Source organism: Anguilla rostrata, chromosome 6 (genome assembly GCF_018555375.3).
Source record: "Anguilla rostrata isolate EN2019 chromosome 6, ASM1855537v3, whole genome shotgun sequence".
Lineage (NCBI taxonomy): Eukaryota > Metazoa > Chordata > Actinopteri > Anguilliformes > Anguillidae > Anguilla > Anguilla rostrata.
This window is the reverse complement of record NC_057938.1, coordinates 44,268,008-44,286,765: the sequence shown is the minus strand read 5'-3', so window position 1 is coordinate 44,286,765 and position 18,758 is coordinate 44,268,008. Positions and strand designations below refer to the sequence as shown.

Below are 18,758 nucleotides of genomic sequence, written 5' to 3'. Positions count from 1 at the left end.
TTGTAGAAACTTTGTGGTGACTACTTTATTCTGATTGTAAGGTTCAGTTTGCGTGAAGTTAAGATTCAACAGGGCCGGTTGTTATCAAGCCTAGCTGTGTTCAATCAGCTGAATGTAATTTTCAGTTAAATTTGACTAATTGGTTCATTGAGTAATTACTTTTTCACATATGGGTGCTTGATCACTTTTTTTCATTCTAATAATTGAAATAACAATATGATAAATGTGCTGTGTTTCCCTTTGTCTAATATTACATTTTGTCTAAAGATCTGAAACCATTCAGCGTGACCCATATGCAATAACAGAGGAACTCAGGAAGGGGGAAAGTGCTTCTTCACGACGCCTTAGCCCGGGGTTGCCTTCAGAACTATTGAGCCGTAATCGGCCTCGTAAGCTTTAACTGAAGCCCTGTGTCTCCGGGAGCGGTGGGGGAATTAGCCTGTTCCCTGGAAGCTAATCAGCTCCCTGCAGGGTGTTGAGCAGGCTTTAATGCACGCTGGCCTCCTGGACGCGTTTGAGTGAATGTTTTCACCTGCCACAAACTGCCTATCTCAGCAGGACAGAATTCCGGCACTTTCCCCTCCCGCACTAACTATAGGCCTGCACTGGCACAGGATGTGAGAATATTGTGTGGAGGGCACTTTTATAATATCTTTATAAAGATCTTTTGCATGTTCTACGTATAAGAAATATATGTGAAGTATTTTTTTTTTTTTTTAAGTTGGTGAAATGTTGTCAGACTCAAGGTTGTGTTTTTCCCCAACCCTGGAAAAATTCAGATAATGCGCGGAAGAACTTGTTGTCCCGGATTCGCACCGGTGTTGGAGATGTTTAATTCGAGACTGCGGCGGAGCAGAGGCATTTGTTCTGGCGCGTGCATATTAATGAATGAAATCTCCCATTTGTCAGCAACGATAATCCTCTCAAAGAAGGACCTCGCTCTGCGGTTTTAATTAAAATCTGGAAGCGGGTTGAAATGCTTTCTGACTGGGATTAGGCTCGCAGTTTTCCGTTCGGCGGCTTTGGGGGGGGGGGCGGCGAGGTTCCTGCGATCGTTTTCGAGGAGGGCCCTTCTCGAAGGTGTCCTCTGCGGTGTCAGTCACGGTTACGGGGAACGGGCAGGCCTAATGGCCCTCACAGCTGGCGGCTGGACGAGGGGGGGCCGACGTGTTGCCACTCGAAGCCGTTCCGCGCCACATAACAAGGAGCGATAAAATCAAGGCTCTGCCCAAGGAGCCACTCTGTCCGCTCTCTTTGTCAGAGCCGTCCGCCGCGCGGTTGGCTAGCGCGGAGGACCCGCGCGCGAACTCGTGCCCTCGCGACCCTTATCGCGTAGCAAACCCCCCCCCCCCCTCCCCCGGCGTTTTATAACGTACAGCGCAGCCCCCGTAGTTGCGAACCTTACAGCGCACCCCCGCCAAACCTAAACATTTGGTACGTCCCAGCGGTCCGAGAACACCCTCGCAGCGTGAGTCATGCTCTCGGTCCCCGCGGTCTTCATCGTACGCTACCGCGCGCGGATGTACATGCGTGTGCACGCTACCGCCAGTTAGCCACGGCGCTGGGGCTTACCTCTACTCTGCATTTAGACAGCCTTTTAATCCATGCAAATCTCCCCTGCCCCATATCACAATAATTCAAATAAATTACCAATCAGCTTTTTTTTTTTTTCTTAAAGGTGATTCTCATAATGTTTCCTCCTATAAGGGGTACGGCTGAAAGCTCAGATATGAACGTAAATATGTACGCACGTGTGCGTGCGCGTCACACACACACACACACACACACACACGTGCACACACAAGCACACGTGCAGTGTATTCCAATTATCGCAGCTGTGCCTGCTGAACTTAATTTGCCCCGTGCTTTTCGCCACGCCTTGTCCGTCTGAGCTGTGAGGAGGCGGGTGACAGCTCCTGACAGGCAGAGCTGACGAAAACGGCGGGCTGGAGCACAGGTGCCGGCGCGGACCGCGCCATTAATCCGCGGCGCGGGGGGGTCCGAGGGCTCGACCCCTGACCCCGGAGGAGCGAGGTACGGGGAAAACACCGGGGGGGCGGAGGAACAAACGGCACGGCTGCGTTTCGCCTTGGCGGTAACGAGCTCTCGCCGCCGAAACGCCCTTAACTGCGAACCTAAACGGCCGCGAGAACAACTGTGCTCACCAGTATGCACGCCGCCGTGTGTCCGCACTGTGCCGAACGTAGCGCTCAGCACACCGCTCACGCAAGTGAAACCCGCACCCCGTGGACGCGTTGGGGGGCTTTCGCTCGAATTCGAGGCGCCGAGAAAGATCAGGTTGCGATAATGAGTCCAGCCGACTCTTCGGCCGAGCGTTTTCGCCAGGGAAAGGAAGCTGTCGCACCTTCGGGGGGGGGGGGCGGCGCTCCGCTGGGACGGGGCACATCGGAGGGAGAGAGGATTTCGTCGGCGCACCTGGCTCGCGGCGTCAGGCGAGCCCGGCGTGGAAAGAATCGTGTTTGTCCCTCGTTTAAAAATCCCCAAACGAGCCGGAGTCAACAGGATTAGAATGTAATGGAAATGATACGCCGCGTGTCAGCGCCGATTTCCCTCGTTTGAACTCGAGTCCCGAGCTCCGGCGCGGCGCTTTCCGACCGCATTAAACACGCTCGCTCTTTCTCAGAGGCGAGCGATCGCAGGAGAGGCAGAGATGAATTATATCAAAGTGTGCAGGCTCCGTGATGAGCTCATCGCTCATTGTCCTCAGTCGACTATTCTGGCCTTGTGTGCCATGATGAAATTGGCAGTAATATATTCTTTTCTTGCGCAAAATAGAAAAGCAAACAAGATTAGTGCCCCACAGCTTTTGATACTCATTACCAGATTTCCCAGTAATTTGACTGGTAGCCTCCCTGCCATCAGTACATAATGAGACTGGGGCAGTTGCAGACATTATCAGTTGATACGGAACAATAGATTATATCAATGGTTCTTATCTGGCAGATTTTCTCCAGAGCCAATCAGCACTCCCACTCGTCCCTTTGCACCATGTCTGCAGCCATAACAACAGTGGTCCCTGGAGACTCGATTTAGTCAGCTCCATGTGCCCTGGAATGGGACTTGTTGTCCAAATATTTGTGGGTCAGGCGTAAAGCAGAAGCAGAATGATGACCAAAGAAAAGTTTAGAAAGATCCAAGGAGTCCAAGACTGCCTCTCCAAGGACTGGCTGGGCTTGTTTTAATGCAGATCGTGGGCTAAAATGTGAATTTTGAGATGTGCATAATGCACTCTCATCCTTGTTGTGTTTATGTATTTTGTGCGCACAGCGATAGGCTAAGATGGTCTTTGATGGACGCTGTGGATTTATGGGTAATCGTTAATGAACACATTGTGTCCTTGGGACATGTTTTTCACAGCAAAAAAGGGAAAGAAAATTCACTGATTAATCAACAAACAGCAGGTCACTGGTACAGATGGTTGGGTAGTCAGAGAACATTCCAGATGGCGGTCTTTGTAAAAAAAATAAATAAATAAATAAAAAAATTTGAAAAGGAAAAAACCCAACTTCAGGGCTTATACTGTACAATATTTTATTTTTAATGTTTTTAGACTGAAAAATGAAAGTGGAGGAGAAGAAATTTCCCAGAGACCTACCACTGTTGCCACTCACAGAGAGCGCAATTTAGATTTTTACTGCAGGAGTCTCATTTTCCGACATTTTAAATGTTAGGCTTTTCTGTAGGTATCAGCACAAGCACAGTCGAACACATTAGCTTGCAATGGAGGGAAAAGCAAGATAGCTTCAAATAAATAACTTTTGTTTACCCTATTATCGGAAATGAACAGCCTCGATAAAGAAGGTATTTGCCTCCAGAAATCGAAACAACAGCTTTTTTGGTCTATAAAAGGGGGAGGGGGGGGTGATTGGACCCATCCAGATTACTTGACAAAAGGTGTCTTTAGAAAGAAGTCTGTGAGGCACCGTGAGTCTTTTTGCTTTAAGATCTGGAAAGATGCCCTTGCCTTGGCACCGAAAGCACTTCCTCCTGACCAGATTGGTCTGGCCCGGTCAGGCAAGGTAAGTAAACACACACAGGCTGCCTTTCCTTCGGCACGGCCCGCAAACAGCAATTTGAGTTCAGGAGCGATGCCGTCTGGCCTCCGCGAGGCACGCGGCAAAACACCCAACCGGAACATTCCGGAATATCTCCGGTGTGGGATTGTATTATTCGGGGTGCCTCTGCCACGATTTCCGTGGGAGTTTCTTTGTGTTTGTTCTAGCATCGCCGCGCTAATTGATATCAGGATTGAAATTTTCGTGTTGAATGTGTTATTTTTAATGTCACGGTGCAATTTAACCGTCCTCGAGAATAAACTGGGAGCGTGTCTTTTGAGACCGTGCTGGCTGTGTGGGCTCTGCTGTGTTGAAACTGTGCGCTCGTATTCTTGCACTTTGCTTGTACTCGTGCTTTACTTGCACGAGGAACATCTAGAGCACAAGAGTATATTCTGATTAGAACAGACTGTTCGGTCCATCCCGGCTCATCGTTTACCTGTGGACTGGAGAGCCTCCGGCGCTGTATCAAGCCCTACAGTACCCTTGCGCGTCTCAAGGATCTTGGCCTCTACCGTGGGGCCCAATGAGCCGTTTCGCTTGTTGAAACACCGGGAGTTTAACTCGTTTGTTTTACCGGCGGGACTCGACCTCAGACTTTGGCGGTGCTCGTTTGAAGTCCGAGGTTTTATTTTCCGCGGGAGCCAATCTCGAGCGCCTCCCCTGCTGTGCCGTATCCACCGGGTGGCCCGAGGAATCGGGGAATTAGCGCCCGACCTCAGCGTGGCGCCCGGACGCTTTCTATTTGGGCGGAACGCACGCTTCTGAAATCCTGACGACGCCTCCCATTGTCCTGTCCCGCGTGCGCCGTGGAGTGTAACCGTGACATATCGCCGAGCCCAGCACGATTCCCTCGCCACTGTGACAAAAAGCCCAAAGGAACGGCTCCTCCCGGATTGATACGAAGCTAGCTCGCGTTTTTGTTCCTTTTGTATCTTCTTAAAAATCTTTTTGTATCTTTTAAAAAAAAATCAAAAACCACGACTTCATGACATCTTGATCTCTTTCGTGAAAGCGATTATGAGTTACAATAACTTAAACGGAGAGGTAATTAAACCGGGGAATTGTCTGCCCGCCGTTCTGCGGAGAAATGTTGTGTGTTCCACGGAAGGATCGTTTGCAAGCAGCGTACATTCAGAACGACCTTCTTTCCCAGTGTAGAGAATAAACACGGCTGACCTCTCCGCGTCACAGAGGGGCACGTAATGGAGAGCGGGGGCAGCGTTTATGTTAAAGCTATCATTTTACCTCTGTCTGAGGCTGAAAATGAATTGCCGCTTTTCTGGAGACAGCTCGGAGAAAAGCAGCGCACCTTTGATTAACCTTAACGTCGTGCAGGTGTACGGATTTGTGCTCCGAGTTTTGTTCCAGGCAGTGTTGCTTTAATGCTCTTGGTCCTCTTCCCCCCCCCCCCCCCCCCATACCAAGCGCCTTCTCTGGGATTTATGTCCTCATAATAGCCCCACCCAAGGCGGCCTTTATATATCTTCCGAGCACAAAGAGCCGCGGAAAGCCGCTCCCCTGAAGCCCTGCCTGGCACCGGGTTTATTCGGGAGCACTTTAGATTTACCGCGTGCTTATTTTTGTTTATTTCGCGAGGAGGCGCGTCTACCTCGCGGCCGCGGAGCCCTCGCCGAGTTCCGGGGGCCCCTCCCCTTCGGGCTGAGTCACGGAGACGCCGAGCTCCGGGCGGTACTCGTCGTCCAAGAAAGGCGGCGAAGGATTCTTCTCTCGCGTTTGTCCGTCCGTCCGTCCGTTCGTCCACCGCGCGCCTCTCTGTTGGGCGAGAGCTGCCTGTCGGGCAGCCCCCCCCCCCCCCCCCACCCCCCAAACTCAGCGGCGTCTGCAGGTGGCCTTTGCCCTGCAGGCACGCCTCTCTCTCTCTCCCGCGGACGGCCGTGAATGCCTATTGTTGCGACGCTCGGCGGTAATGAAAGAACGGAGCGTGAAAACCTCCCGCCCACGCTTCGGGGGGGGGCGGGGAGACATACGGGGGGCGCTCGTGCTGCCCTTTGCGGTTTTATTAAGGTTCAGCCACTGGCTCGATTCAGGAGTTCAGGAGATGTGAAAGAATCAAAGATGAAACCGAAACCCTATCAGAACTGCAACTTCATCTCCAAGTAATGCAACTTTTATGGGGTGCATTTCAGGGTGCATGTGGGAGTCCACTGTGTGCTACTATGTGAGTGAATGAATAGAATGTTCTCTGCCAGCATCCAGCTGAAGAACAGGGATAGTTCAAAAATAGACTGCCGTATTTTTGCTGTAGAAGCATACTGGGATCCGTAAGTCGCTCTGGGTAAGGGCATCTGTTAAGTGATTGTAATGTAATGGGATAAAACCACTAAATGGCCCCTTGCTTTTCCTATCCTTGATTGACAGGAGCCTTGATTATCAGCAGACGGAAAACATCCATGCGTATTAATTGAGGAATTAAATCAGTCTGAGAGATTTAGATCGAGCATGTCGATCCAGTCGTTTCATTATTTTCCCGATGTTTTGATGGCCTGCTGATAAGGATCTAACTTTTAGATTGGAATACTACAAAAAAAAAAAAAAAAAGAAGAACGTCTTGGGCCAGCTCTGGAACACTTGCTGAAAGCTCCAACAGGTGACACATTACTCAGTGAACAGATTTTCCGCAGAACATATTTCGCTCGCTAGCTTCGATGACGTCCGCTCGGTTGTTGTTTAAAGGGATCGGGGGAAAAAACATTGCGGCAATTGCGCGTAGTACCGAGCTTTAAAAACTCGTTGTGTGTGCATAAGGCTGTCGACAGGAAAGCAGTTTCGTTCTAACAAAAAGTCCTTCCACCTCATTTAGCCTAACCGTATGATATACGCATCGACTGCGGCGGCGTGGCCCACATTAGTATTTCTGGGTTTCGGCAGAAGGTTAATTACAGATTCATTTTAATTTGCCTCGGCGAGGAACAGCCATTTCCGCGGGGACGGCGGGCAATTCGCTACCGGCAGAAGGACAGCGCTTTCGAACGCTCGAGTCCGTGACTGGTTTCCTAACGCTTTTCCCCCTCGATAGCAGCCGAGCAAAACCCGGTCCCTGAAGAGAAGGCTTTCCCTCTGCAGTAGCCGTCCTGTGTTGTTCCGTGTCTTCCGTATTGAGCCTCGTTTCTTCGGTTTTCCGAAACAACGGCATTTCGCTTTTTCACATTCTACGGCGCGCCACTGCTACCGATATGCTCTCTTCCGCTACACTTCTCGGCCTCTGACGTATCGGACCAACTACACTGCTGTTCATTTTTCGTAAGAGACTTTGCACCTCTTCTTAGCAGATCTTTAATATCATCTTTAACACTTGATAATAACTAACAAAGTGCAAGGCCAATGCTGACCCCATTCTCCCCCTTCAGCGCCACCCTCAGACCTGGTGGATGGTCGGGTTTTCTTCGGTTCGGTCGTGCCGACACGGTCGAGTCTGTGTTTCTGATTTCTTAGCTTAAGAGAGAGAGCGCCTGCCTGCGGGATAGAGTAATTTGTGAAGGTCCCTTCAGACCAGTGGCTTGGCTGAAGTGTTTACAATGGAAAATACAGCTTGTGAATATTTTATCTCGTGGTAATGTGAATGCCTGGTGATTTGGCCTCGACGCAAGCGCGAAGGAAGGAAATGCCACAGGCTGCACTGTTGGGTCGGCCATTTTGTTGCCAAATGGAACTTGCACTCTGGGTACCTTCCGGTCATTGTAAAAATATTGCTTTTATCGTTATCTGCTCCTTTCTGGCTACCTATGCGGCGATAAGTGACACACTGACCAGCGTAAGCGCGGATGGCGCTCGGTCAGCGTAGCGGGCGCGGCCGACGCCCGTTTCCGCCTCGGCGCACCAGCGGGCGGCGGGGCCGTCCCCGGGGAAGCCCCGGCAAACGGGCAGAGGATTCGGCCCACGGGGGAGAGGTCCGGAGAGCCAGGAGACCCATCCATCCGCGGAACGCACCCCCCTCCCCGAGCGGCCCAGTGCCTGCCGCAGGAAAGATAAGGGTTTGAATGCAGAAGCGTCACCCTGTCAGAATACACTGTGTCCTTTATGTAAACAAGCTCAGGAGAGCGGAGAGCAGCTGGTTTGTGTGTGGCATGCAGCTCTTGTGTGAAGAGAGGGGGTTTGGATCGTGCGCTCTGGCAGTGGGTAGTCATCCCTGTGCATTTGACAGCTGGCTATCAGGATGAGTCTCGGTGTTTAATTATCACAGCGTTCAGTACAATAGCACGACAATCTCAAAAAAGATAATGAAGTTCAAAATGCAGTATATTCAACATATTTTCTGTGTCTACCGGTATTTCTTGCATTTTATGTACGTTGCGTGTCTGTGTGTCCGATAAAATTTCTCCTCGGACACGAAAATGTGAGTTATGAAAGGGTTTTTTCTCTCTCTCCTTTTTTCCGATGTTTGGAGAGGCCTGTCAGTCAGCCATTCATTAGCAGAGCTCAGCGTGGGGGGGGGGGGGGGGGAAGGCACCCGTATCGAGCCCCCCCCCCCCCCCCCCCCCCCCACACACACACGTTACAGCTCTGCTCTCAGCAGTGCTCTGGAGCTGATCCACCTATTCCCACTGACTCCCATTGGGCTGAGCGGTGTTACCGGGCAACCTGCCCATCATCCTATTGGCTCATCCTCTTCCACCTCCTCACGAACAAAAAAAGAAAAAAAAAGACAGGCTGATTGTATGTTGCTTATTTTACAATCAATATGTGCCAGAGGACTGATATTCATGTTACACATAAGACATCTAAATAACTAGCGTTGACAGTTCAACTATTTTTTAACGATCTGATGGTAACTTGGATGGAAGATTGTGTGTTGTAAATATTTTATATGTAATCCTGTGCGATTAGATTGTTGAAATGTATTTGTAGTACTGTGTAATGTTCACAGTATGTATCCGCATTTCCATCTTGGTGCCTGACGCGCTTTGAAGGCAAATCAAGGATCAGTATTCAGTGGCGAAAATAATCTCGGGTCGTGCTTGCAGTAGGTGGCTGTCACTTTGAAACACAAGCAGGGAAATCAAATGAATATATTCAGCAAATGAACGCGTGTAATCAGACTGAAGCAGTGTGAGCTTCTCCGATGACCCGGATCCCAAAAGTGACAGCACTGCCGTATGTGTGCCATCGTGTATATAGGCTTGCGAAGGGAAGGTGGACTTCAGGGAGCTTTTGTGGTCCTGGTCATCCCATTGTATCACTACAGACTGTCTGTGAGACTAGACTGTGCTACGTATAGGCTGTATCTTCGTCTTCACAATATATGAATAACATTTTTTATGTAAGTATTTCTTATGCTAAGGATGACATAACGGCAACGTGAAGTATAGGATGACATAAGACAGACATTAAGTATTCATCACAGCCCATGACTCAGTATCCCTTATGTGAATTATTAGCCTTCAAATGGCTGCACCAGTGAGCAGTCTGATGATTGTACACTCAGTAAAAATGACTGCTGTGGCGCTTCTAATTTCACAGTGCATTCATGTGGCAAGCTTGGGGCAGGAGGTGTATTGTTTAAATCATTTTAAGTTTGTCCTTCATTGTTTATTATATGCTATATTGCATAAACACACATGATGAATAGTTATGTCACTCTGGTAGTAGCTGTGCATATGTTATGCTGGCATAATGAATATAATGTTAATATTACGCAGTACCAAAAATGTGATATTTTCACATTTTTCCGGATATTTTCTGTTTGTATTTTTTGTTGTAAGAAGCTCTTGTACATGCTATACATCAGGACTTTAGCAGTGATATTGGCAGGCTATGCTATACTAGCTCCTCTCCTGTGTGTTTCACGCAAAGTCAGCCACCACCAGGGTGCTAAAGTTAATGCCTTTCCATGGGCATGTGTGTTTTTTCCCCTCTTCATACGTGATGTCTTCTCTCCTCTGAGTGGCTTAGGCTCCCCATGTGACACACTGGAGCCAATCAGACGATGAGCGATAGCACCGTGCGCGCTAAGATGAAAGCAGCACACGCCCTGCTCTTTGGCCTTAGCACGTGGACTTCGTGGTCCAGCGCGGTCTTGTTCTTTTCTGAGAAACAAGGCCGTACAGGTCATCGTACTGATGGCTGGAAAGGCCGGTGCACAGCATTTCAGCCATTATCTGCAGCACCCCTGAGCACACACATTCTTCAAAGCATCTCTTAACAAGGAAGCTGTACGTAACCAGCATGTTTGCTTGTTAGTCCATAAAGTGGGAAATTCATTGAAGAGCACAGTCAGAAAGAAGCTGAAACTGTTTTTTGTCTTTATGAAACAATCACTGATGGTGTGTTTCTCTTGCTTAAAAACCCCTGTCTGGCTATAAGAGATGAGGTTAGCTCCACTATTCACTTGGCCGTGTACAGACCTGACATGGACCTCTTTCCCAAACTATGCATGCAGGATCTTAGTCAACTGTCAAGAATGACCCTTTAAAAGCTGAGCCAATTAGAGAGCGTGAGTGTGCAACTTCTTCCGGATACAAAGTCACTGTGGCAGAAAAGGCAGCACTGTCATCTTTCACTATCCCAAAATAAAAAGAAAAGTTTGACCTTTTCTGAAAAATGTATCTAATTACTTTTGCAGGGCTTGTACATAGACACTCACATGGAAACACAAGCAGGTGGTCTGCTTCGTATTTTAAATAATTATGTTTAGAAAAAGGGAAACCCTGTTTTCAAGTATACAGTTCACTTCATTCCAGTTAAATGTAAAAATCAGTCTCACTGCTTTGTTTTGTTTTAATTGCAGCCTTCACATCTGTTTGTAATTTGCGAAATGTGGACAAAGTGTGAGGATTTTTTTTATTTAGTTTTTTTTTTTTTGAACCTCGGATTTGTAAGGTGTAAAGAAGCAAGCTTCCAGAGCGTGTATTTTCTTCTTTTCGCACGGTCTCAGAGAGGATTCAGAAAAGGACAGGTTGTGCCAGGTTTGTGCCTGTCTGTGCCTTGTGCGGAAGGAAGGTAATTAGCTGAGAAGGTTTTGACGGAGGTGGCTGGCTGTATGTAGCGGGCTGGAGACACAGAAAGAGAACTGAGCAGAACCACCGTTGTGCCACGGTGCTCTTGAACGGTTACAGTTTGTTTTTGCCTCCCTGTGAAAGAAATAGGCTTTTGTTTGACAGGCCCTGTGTGCCGCTGTGCTCATGGGAACTTAATTGACTTACGACTTTCAAAGCACAGAGGCTGTAAGATCTCAATTCAATATGAAAGCAGCCATTTTATATTTCTCAATTGCAGTCGCAACATCAGTGGCAGGCAATGAAACCTGTATGATTCGGCCGCACAGGATTTAATATTTATGAATTTTGACGAGTTTAATCCGTGCAATGTGCAGAATTTATCCTCTGAATACCAGCTACTGTTCAATGGCAATTGTAATGGTTGCTTAGGCTGTTTGAAACAAGGGAGCCAAAATGAAAACGCTGACTGGGAACAGATTGTTTTTAATAAAAGAGGTTGTTTTCCAAACTGTTTGCCAGCATGTTCTGTAGGCTTATCACCATGTTAAAACTCCTGAAGGGGGAAAAAAAACAAGTTGATTTAAAAGCACTTTGAGTTGCCTGGTGTTTTAAATAATGAATCATATTTTTGTAGGATTTGGCATTGAATTCATCGTACCAAAAGATTATTTTGTGTATTTTTTTCCAGCGCCTCAATCTCATCACCATGGCAAAATTCCTAAAACAGGTTGTTGATTTAAGAAAAATCGATGGTTCTTTGGTTGCTAGGTTATGGGTGATGTAAAGGAAATATTCCCTGATGCCTGGATACAAGCATTCCTCACACTGAGATGTTAGAAATTTGAGGGGTTTTTTGTGTGTGTTTGTTTTTTTTTAAAATCTGCAATGTCTTGAAATGAAATTTCTGCTCTCCGTGACAGAATTAAATTATGTATTTTGGTCCCAGGCAAGTAAGCTTTTGTTTCATGCATTTGTCCCTAAGCAAACTGATTTATAGATCTCTTTCAGTTAGCCTGTCATGCGGTAATCTTATTTGAATCATTTTTAGTTTTAATGTCCGTCGGTCATTCACCCTTGAAAGTAGGTAGGCTTGAATCAAGGTTTCGATTCACCAAAGATGGCGACAGGCTATTGAGCGCATCTTCTCGGATTTCATTGGCTGAAAGCTGCTTTTTCCCATTTTCGGTGCAGGACCCAGCGAGACACGGCCATTTCTTTTTGTGCGGTGGCCGCCGTTTGCCACACAGGTCATCCAGAAGCACCGAGGAAAGCACTTTGCCAAAAACTTCTGCCGCTGCTTTAAATACGGACTTTTGTACGTCGCACATTAATTTTTTTCGTATAAAATAAAAGGTGTTTTGTTACTGAAGGCCTTGATGTCTGGAAGGTTTTTTTTTTTGCAGTGCGCAGACAGCCTCCTTCCTCTGTTTCTGACAGTGATGCGGAGTGAATATCTGAAGGTTCTTGGCTCCACAGTAATGCTGTCCATAAAGCATTTTAATAATGCCCCGCAGTCCAGTCCAGATGGAACTTTAGCTGCAGTCTCACGCACAAAAATTTGGCGGGGAGCACTCCACTGTACCCTCAGACAAGCAGCCATTCTGTAGCCTGACTGAGGGGTTTGTCCACAATACCGGACAGACAGAACTGTTAAACCCGTGAGTCTTCATCCAGTCTGAGAGCTGTGTGTTCTAATGTATTTGGACAGTTGTGCCTCATGTATTTGGGCCAGAATGCCAGTACAATACAGTTTTTCTGTTCTGATGTGTTTGGACAGTAGATCATGTCTTTGGAGGATGGGTGTGTGCGGTTTGTGTTTTTGGTGCATCGGTGTGTGTATAGCTGGTAATGCGTTTGGGCCTGTCACGAGTTTGTCAGGTTATGTGCTTGGAATACTCGCTGTATATGTGTGTGTGTGTTTGTGTTTGTGTGTGTGTGGGAGAGAGAGAGATTATGTATTATTCAGTTGTGTGTGTGTGTGTTTGTCTCTGTCTGAGCAGTGTGTTTACTGGATATGTGTTTCTTTAGAGATATGTATGCTGAAGCAGTCTGCTTGTCTATCTGCAGAAGTACAAGCCTGGGCGATGTGATGATATTCTCAAGTGGAAGCCCCCTAGCCTCAACTCGGTGGACTTCCGCCTCAAGATTGCCAAAGTGGGCGGAGAAGGGTGAGTCATCAGCACCTTGGAAAGGCACTGCCTGGACCTTCTAAGAATATGAACATGAAGGTCTCTCTGTGTTCCTTGAATCAGACATCAAAATGCATATCAAAGTAGGCTGAATCTCCTCACATGTTATATTGAATATGTTTTGTAACAGAAATATACAGCCCACATTTTTAGAACTGGCTGTCACATAAGCAATGTTTGAGTAACTTTCAAATAACTTCTCAATAACAAAAAAAAAAAGCTGTCCATGTCAGCCATGAAATGTCATAGTTGTAACCTGCTGTAATAAGGATTTGCTGTGTCAGGGTTTATGTAAAGTCACCAGATAAGAGAGAATACCGATTTGGTTTCCCAGAATTCTCTGAGGTGTTGAAGGGGATTTACACAGGGATCTCTGATCCTGGCGAAGGAACCGAAGAAAGGCCTCCTCCTTCGCTCCTCATTAAAATCCAAGTCACACAAAATCAACATTCGCCCGTAACTTTGACGCACGCACGACTAAATGCATGTCCTTCCCCCCTCCCCCCCCCCCCACCATAATTGTCAGAGTTCTACCCAAAACTCTCACAATTCAGAGTGTTTTGGGTAACGTGTTTGAAGAGGGCAGTGAGCGCAGTTGGGTAAATACTGCCCAAGAAGCCGCGGCCGTCCTTTGTCGGAGACGCCGCCCCTCCGCAGCCGAGCACCCGCTGTACCGGCCGCCATGCCCGCGGCGGCGGCGAGAGAGCGCACTGTGGGTGGAGCGGCCATTGTGCCTTCCTCTCCCTTGTTTTTGAGATGACAGCGAAAGCGGCTCCAAGGTTGTCCTCGCATTGAGAGCCGGGTTAACTTTCAATGCGCTCTACCTACCGGAGGGGAACTGAAAGAGAAGGTTATTAAATCTGCCTTTGTCCCTGAGAAAGATGCGGACCGAGTGAATGGTTGTTTTTTCTCTCTCTCTCTCTCTCTCTCTCTCTCTCTCTCCCCTGCCCACGCGTTGCGGCCTTCAGTCCATCTCCCTTTTGCTGAATGCCTCGGAAACCTCTTGTTCTCTCGGTTTTTTTCGTTATTTCTATAGAGCAGAGTGAAGAGCGAGAGGCGAGTTGCCTATTTCCAGAAAAGAACTTGAGGCAGGCCCCTGCTTCGGGAATGTACTGTAGGAGATTTTCCACTGACCCGCGTTAAATACTTTGACCGCTCCTGCTTTTGTCTCACTGATGAAGTAGTGGGACACACGCTTTTTACTACAAGACCTCCCAACAGTTCTGTGGTAAACCTTTCGTACTTCACTAATTTCCCTTTGGGTAATAAATAGTCTTTGGGTCGTTGTTTGTCTGTGTTGTGTAATAGGGAGCCAGTTCAATAGCTAGTTCTTGTTGGGTGTTTACTCTAAAACTTGCTCCAGATCGAGTTGGAGCGCTAAGAGTTCCTCTCTGCCTCCACTTCGCATACAGTGCGTGTGCACCAGATTTTCTTTTATGTTTTTATGTTCTTTAAATGCGTATAGAAAGTCCTACCCATCTCTTTGTTGTACTTCATATCTCAACAGCTTGTAAAGTAGGTCCAAAACCCCACTTAAGTGAACATTTATTGAAACCATGATATTCAATTCTTTGGAGCATAAGGTCACTGTTCTGTAATGGAATGGCGTCTTGTCAAAGGGGCACCTTAGATGTGATATGTTGTGCTACGCCGGTTTTTTCTGAATTTCCCATTCAACGAGTAGCACAGCTTAGAGCGTCGCTGATACGGGTACACAGAATGCATCTGATACGGAAAGCTGGACTGCACTTTTTTTTTTTCCGAAAGTTCTTACCGCTGTCCAAACTTTGCAGTTCAGACGAGGTGCCGAAGCCCGGGCCAGATTGCCGCGGTAATTCCGCCGAGCCGAACCCGAAGTCGGCTCGCGCGAGCGACTGGCCACAGGCGATACCGATATTTCACCTTTATCAGCCGTTCGGCAGGATTCAAATGAGAGCGCCCCTCGATCCGCTCGCACCGCGTTCTCCACGCGTGCCAGCCAATCGCGCGGCACTGCAGAGCACCCTGCTGGGGGTGAGATCTGTCCATTCACTCCAGACAGGAGCAGCTCTGATACCTGTCCTGCTTTTGTACTCACCCCACCCCCACCCCCCCCACCCTTCAAAATGGCTGTTTTGCATATAAATTGAACTGGCTGCAATGTCGAGTGGCCTGAGACCCCAGAAAACCCCCCCACCCTCCTGTGGGTCTATTGCCAATGGGCCATTGTCGCCTCTTGAGAAGACGACTTTCCTAGCTTGACAGCTGCAGATTTTCTTTGTTTGTCAACGCAGCGCAGCTCACTCTGATTAGCACAGCTTGCACCGGTTAGCGCAGCTCGCACCAATAAGCGCAGCTCGCACTGGTTAGCACAACTCACACCGATTAGCAAAGCTCACACCAGTTAGCACCGCTTGCACCGATTTGCGCAGCTCGTGCTAGTTAGCACAGCTCATACGGTTAGCGCAGCTCGCACCAATAAGCGCAGCTCGCACTGGTTAGCACAGCTCGCATCCGATTAGCAAGCTTCAACCAGTTAGCCCCGCTGCACCGATTGCCAGCTCCACGTTAGCACAGCTCATACGGTTAGCGCAGCTCGCACCAATAAGTGCAGCTTGCACTGGTTAGCACAACTCACACCGATTAGCGCAGCTCGCGCCAGTTAGCGCAGCTCGCATCGATTAGCGCCGCTTGCACCAGTTAGCGCAGCTTGCACCGATTAGCCCAGCTCGCTCTGTATTTAATGCGTTCGACCTGAGCTTCGCTGGGAATAGGCCCTCTTGCTTTTGGATTGACTCGTGTCAGCTATTGTTTTGCCATTTTCACAAATTCCCCACAAGGGCCCGTTGAGCGATTCCGGTAAGCAGTGCGTGGAAACTGAAGCCTGCCGGCTGAAGAGTTACCCTGCGGATTAATGGCCCGGCCTGCTGAAGTCTGTGCACGCTCAATAAAAAGCATTTCAGGATCTATTAGCGGCAGTGGGGCTCTTCCTGCTCTAAAGAAGGCTTCAGTTCGGTTGCCTCAATGCGAGTTCAATTGAAACGCCGCGGCAGTGCCGGGAGGGCAGAGCCGCTTCGACGGTTATTTTTACCAGCACAGGAAAGGCAGCATTGTGCACCGGCCACCATCCGTCCCCCCCCTGGTCATTACAGAGGAAGGAGGAAGAGGAGTCACCTCGTAATGAAGGCTCTTCAGCCGCCTGTCTGAGGATAAAGAGGGCTTTCGCGCGGCACGGCGGGTGCGGGAGAGGACGCCCACCTGCCGGCGGACGCGGGCCCGCGGCTATTAGCGCGTCAGCCCCCAACCCCTCATTTCCTCGAGTGCGCACCGCGCTCATTAAGCCGGGAAACAGGAAGCTCGCGCCGCGTAAACACCGGCGAGCGAAGGCTCGGGGAGCGGGGAGAACGCGAATGGGGCCGCGGGGCGACAGTACGCCTGCTCTAGCCCCCCCCCACCACAGCCACTTTGCCTCACTTTGGCAGAGCGGCGCATAATCTCCCAGCATGCCCGTGAGCCAGTGGAAACAGAACAACAGCAACCAGAAAAAAAGGAGCCCGGCCGGCGGCCGCCTGGCTTGTTACGCCTGAAAGAGCGTTTTGTGATGCTGAAGCGGGCCCCGTTTGATTCCCCGTGCCGTAATTACACCCCCCGCCCCCGCCCCCCCTCCGCTTTGGCGGTGTAAACGTTCACGAGCCCCAGCCTGTGCAGCTCGACCAGCCGTGAACGGCTTTAAGCTGCGTTTCCGGCGTTTCGGCGGTCGGCGAACGGGGGGGACCGGATCGCCGAATCACCCTAAATTCCCTCTAACGGCTAAATTGCGTTCTCTCTAAAGCGGCTTACGCCACACGCGCGAGCGCCGCGCCCGCCAGTCAGTCGTAGCCGAACCGCTCCCATTAAAACGGCTGCGGATGAGCTCCTCTGCATCGCAAGCGAACGCGGCGCGGGCCAGACGCGCCAGTACCGTTAGCGGTGTGGCTAACGGTTAACGGAAACGCTGCGAGTTTGGCTCCCAGCTGCGGCGTTGTCGTCGTACCCCCCCCCCCCCCCGGAGCGAGGTACTTGACCTGATTTTGCTGCAGTAAAAATACCCAGCCGTATAAATCAACATTTGCATGATAAAAATGGTGTCTGAGTAAGTCGCCACAGATAAGAGCGTCTTCAAATGCTGAAGTGCAAATGTGCGTCTGATTTTGTGTAGAGGATTAAATGATTTTGTAAATACACGGAACAAATGGTGATCAGATGACACTCAAGTGACAGGAAGTGGAGCCGCAGGTTGTCGGCGGGAAAGATAGGACACGGAATTGTCATTTTTAAACCGTCGCCTTCGTCCCGTTAGATTTTTCAAATGTCATCAAGGCTTGTGGCCGCTTTGAGATAACGACCGGCAAATTGGTAAAATGGCAAGTTCTGATCGCTGATTAAAAGACGCCCGAATTTGTGAATGAAGTTTTCCACTATGGAGAACAGAGACTAAAGTGGACACTTTTGTGTCGTAGAGAATGGGATTTCCAGCAGATACAATGTGTTCCAGCGACGTGTTCTGCCTCCGCAATTTCGAGTTCATGAGCTAGCACAACCCCCCTCGTAAGTGAGCTGTGTCAATATCTCCCAGGCTATGAATTATGAATGAAATCTATCTTTCTGGCACTGCGCGGGTGTGTTCTATTGAGTTCACGTCATTTTAAGACTGACTAATTTAGCGTTAATTTTTCATTGGACAATGTTTAGAGGCTGCAGCCTGTTAGCGAAACCCGTAATATTTTTGGTGCGAGGGCTGTTTCGACACAAATACGGGACAGGAACACTTCCTAGATGCGGAGGGGATCGATAATTGTCAGAGAGATGAGAGATAAGGTACTGGGGAGCCGGGAGCGTGTTTCTAAATAACTACCACCATACAGGAGAAGAATAAATAATAAAGTTTGTTGTGAAGGGATTGCAAGGAGCTGGTTCATCCATAGGGCTTTTCTACGAGGGCGATTTTTAATAAGATGGCAATATCATTAATATACCAGTAATATTAATATTCATATGCACAAGCTTGACTGATTCAAAATGACTGAAGCAGAATACAGCTGTATAACATGTGTAGCCTATTGGAAAAGCCATCTGGAGAAGGGGATGTAAGGGGATGTCAGACGCACGCGAGCAAAACGCTGTTCCGTTTGTGTACATAAGGCGTAAAGAGGCGCCTGGCAGCGGGTGTTCGGCAGGGCGGCGCCGGGGCGGGGCTTGCTGACGGACACCTGTTTGGGCGGGGCTTGCTGACGGACTCCCCCCCCCCCCCCTGTTTGTTTTTCCGCAGGTTGCTGACGCAGACGGTCGGACTGCTCTACGTCGGCGGCTACGACAGGCCCTTCGCGCAGATGAAGGTGAGACGCGCGCGTCGGACTCCGTTGAACTCCGCCCCCGCCCCCCCCCCGGTTTCCGCGCGCGGGCAATTACGCGAGGGGCCGACGAGGGCCCCGCCCGCTCCCCCGCGTTATTATTCAAATGGGATTCGGCTGCTGAGCAGCGACAATCAAATGAACAGCAGCACGGGCCAGACTGCG

At 49.2% G+C, this 18,758-nt stretch overlaps 1 protein-coding gene across 1 annotated transcript in view; it reads left to right on the top strand.

The window, feature by feature from the left end:
• The window catches only part of rngtt (RNA guanylyltransferase and 5'-phosphatase), a 97,910-nt gene that overhangs the window by 70,132 nt on the left and 9,020 nt on the right, over positions 1 to 18,758 (top strand). Inside the window, exons 13-14 of the mRNA XM_064339935.1 lie at positions 13,103 to 13,203; positions 18,512 to 18,578. Coding sequence (XP_064196005.1) covers positions 13,103 to 13,203; positions 18,512 to 18,578 — 168 coding nt within the window. The remainder of the gene's footprint in view (positions 1 to 13,102; positions 13,204 to 18,511; positions 18,579 to 18,758) is intronic.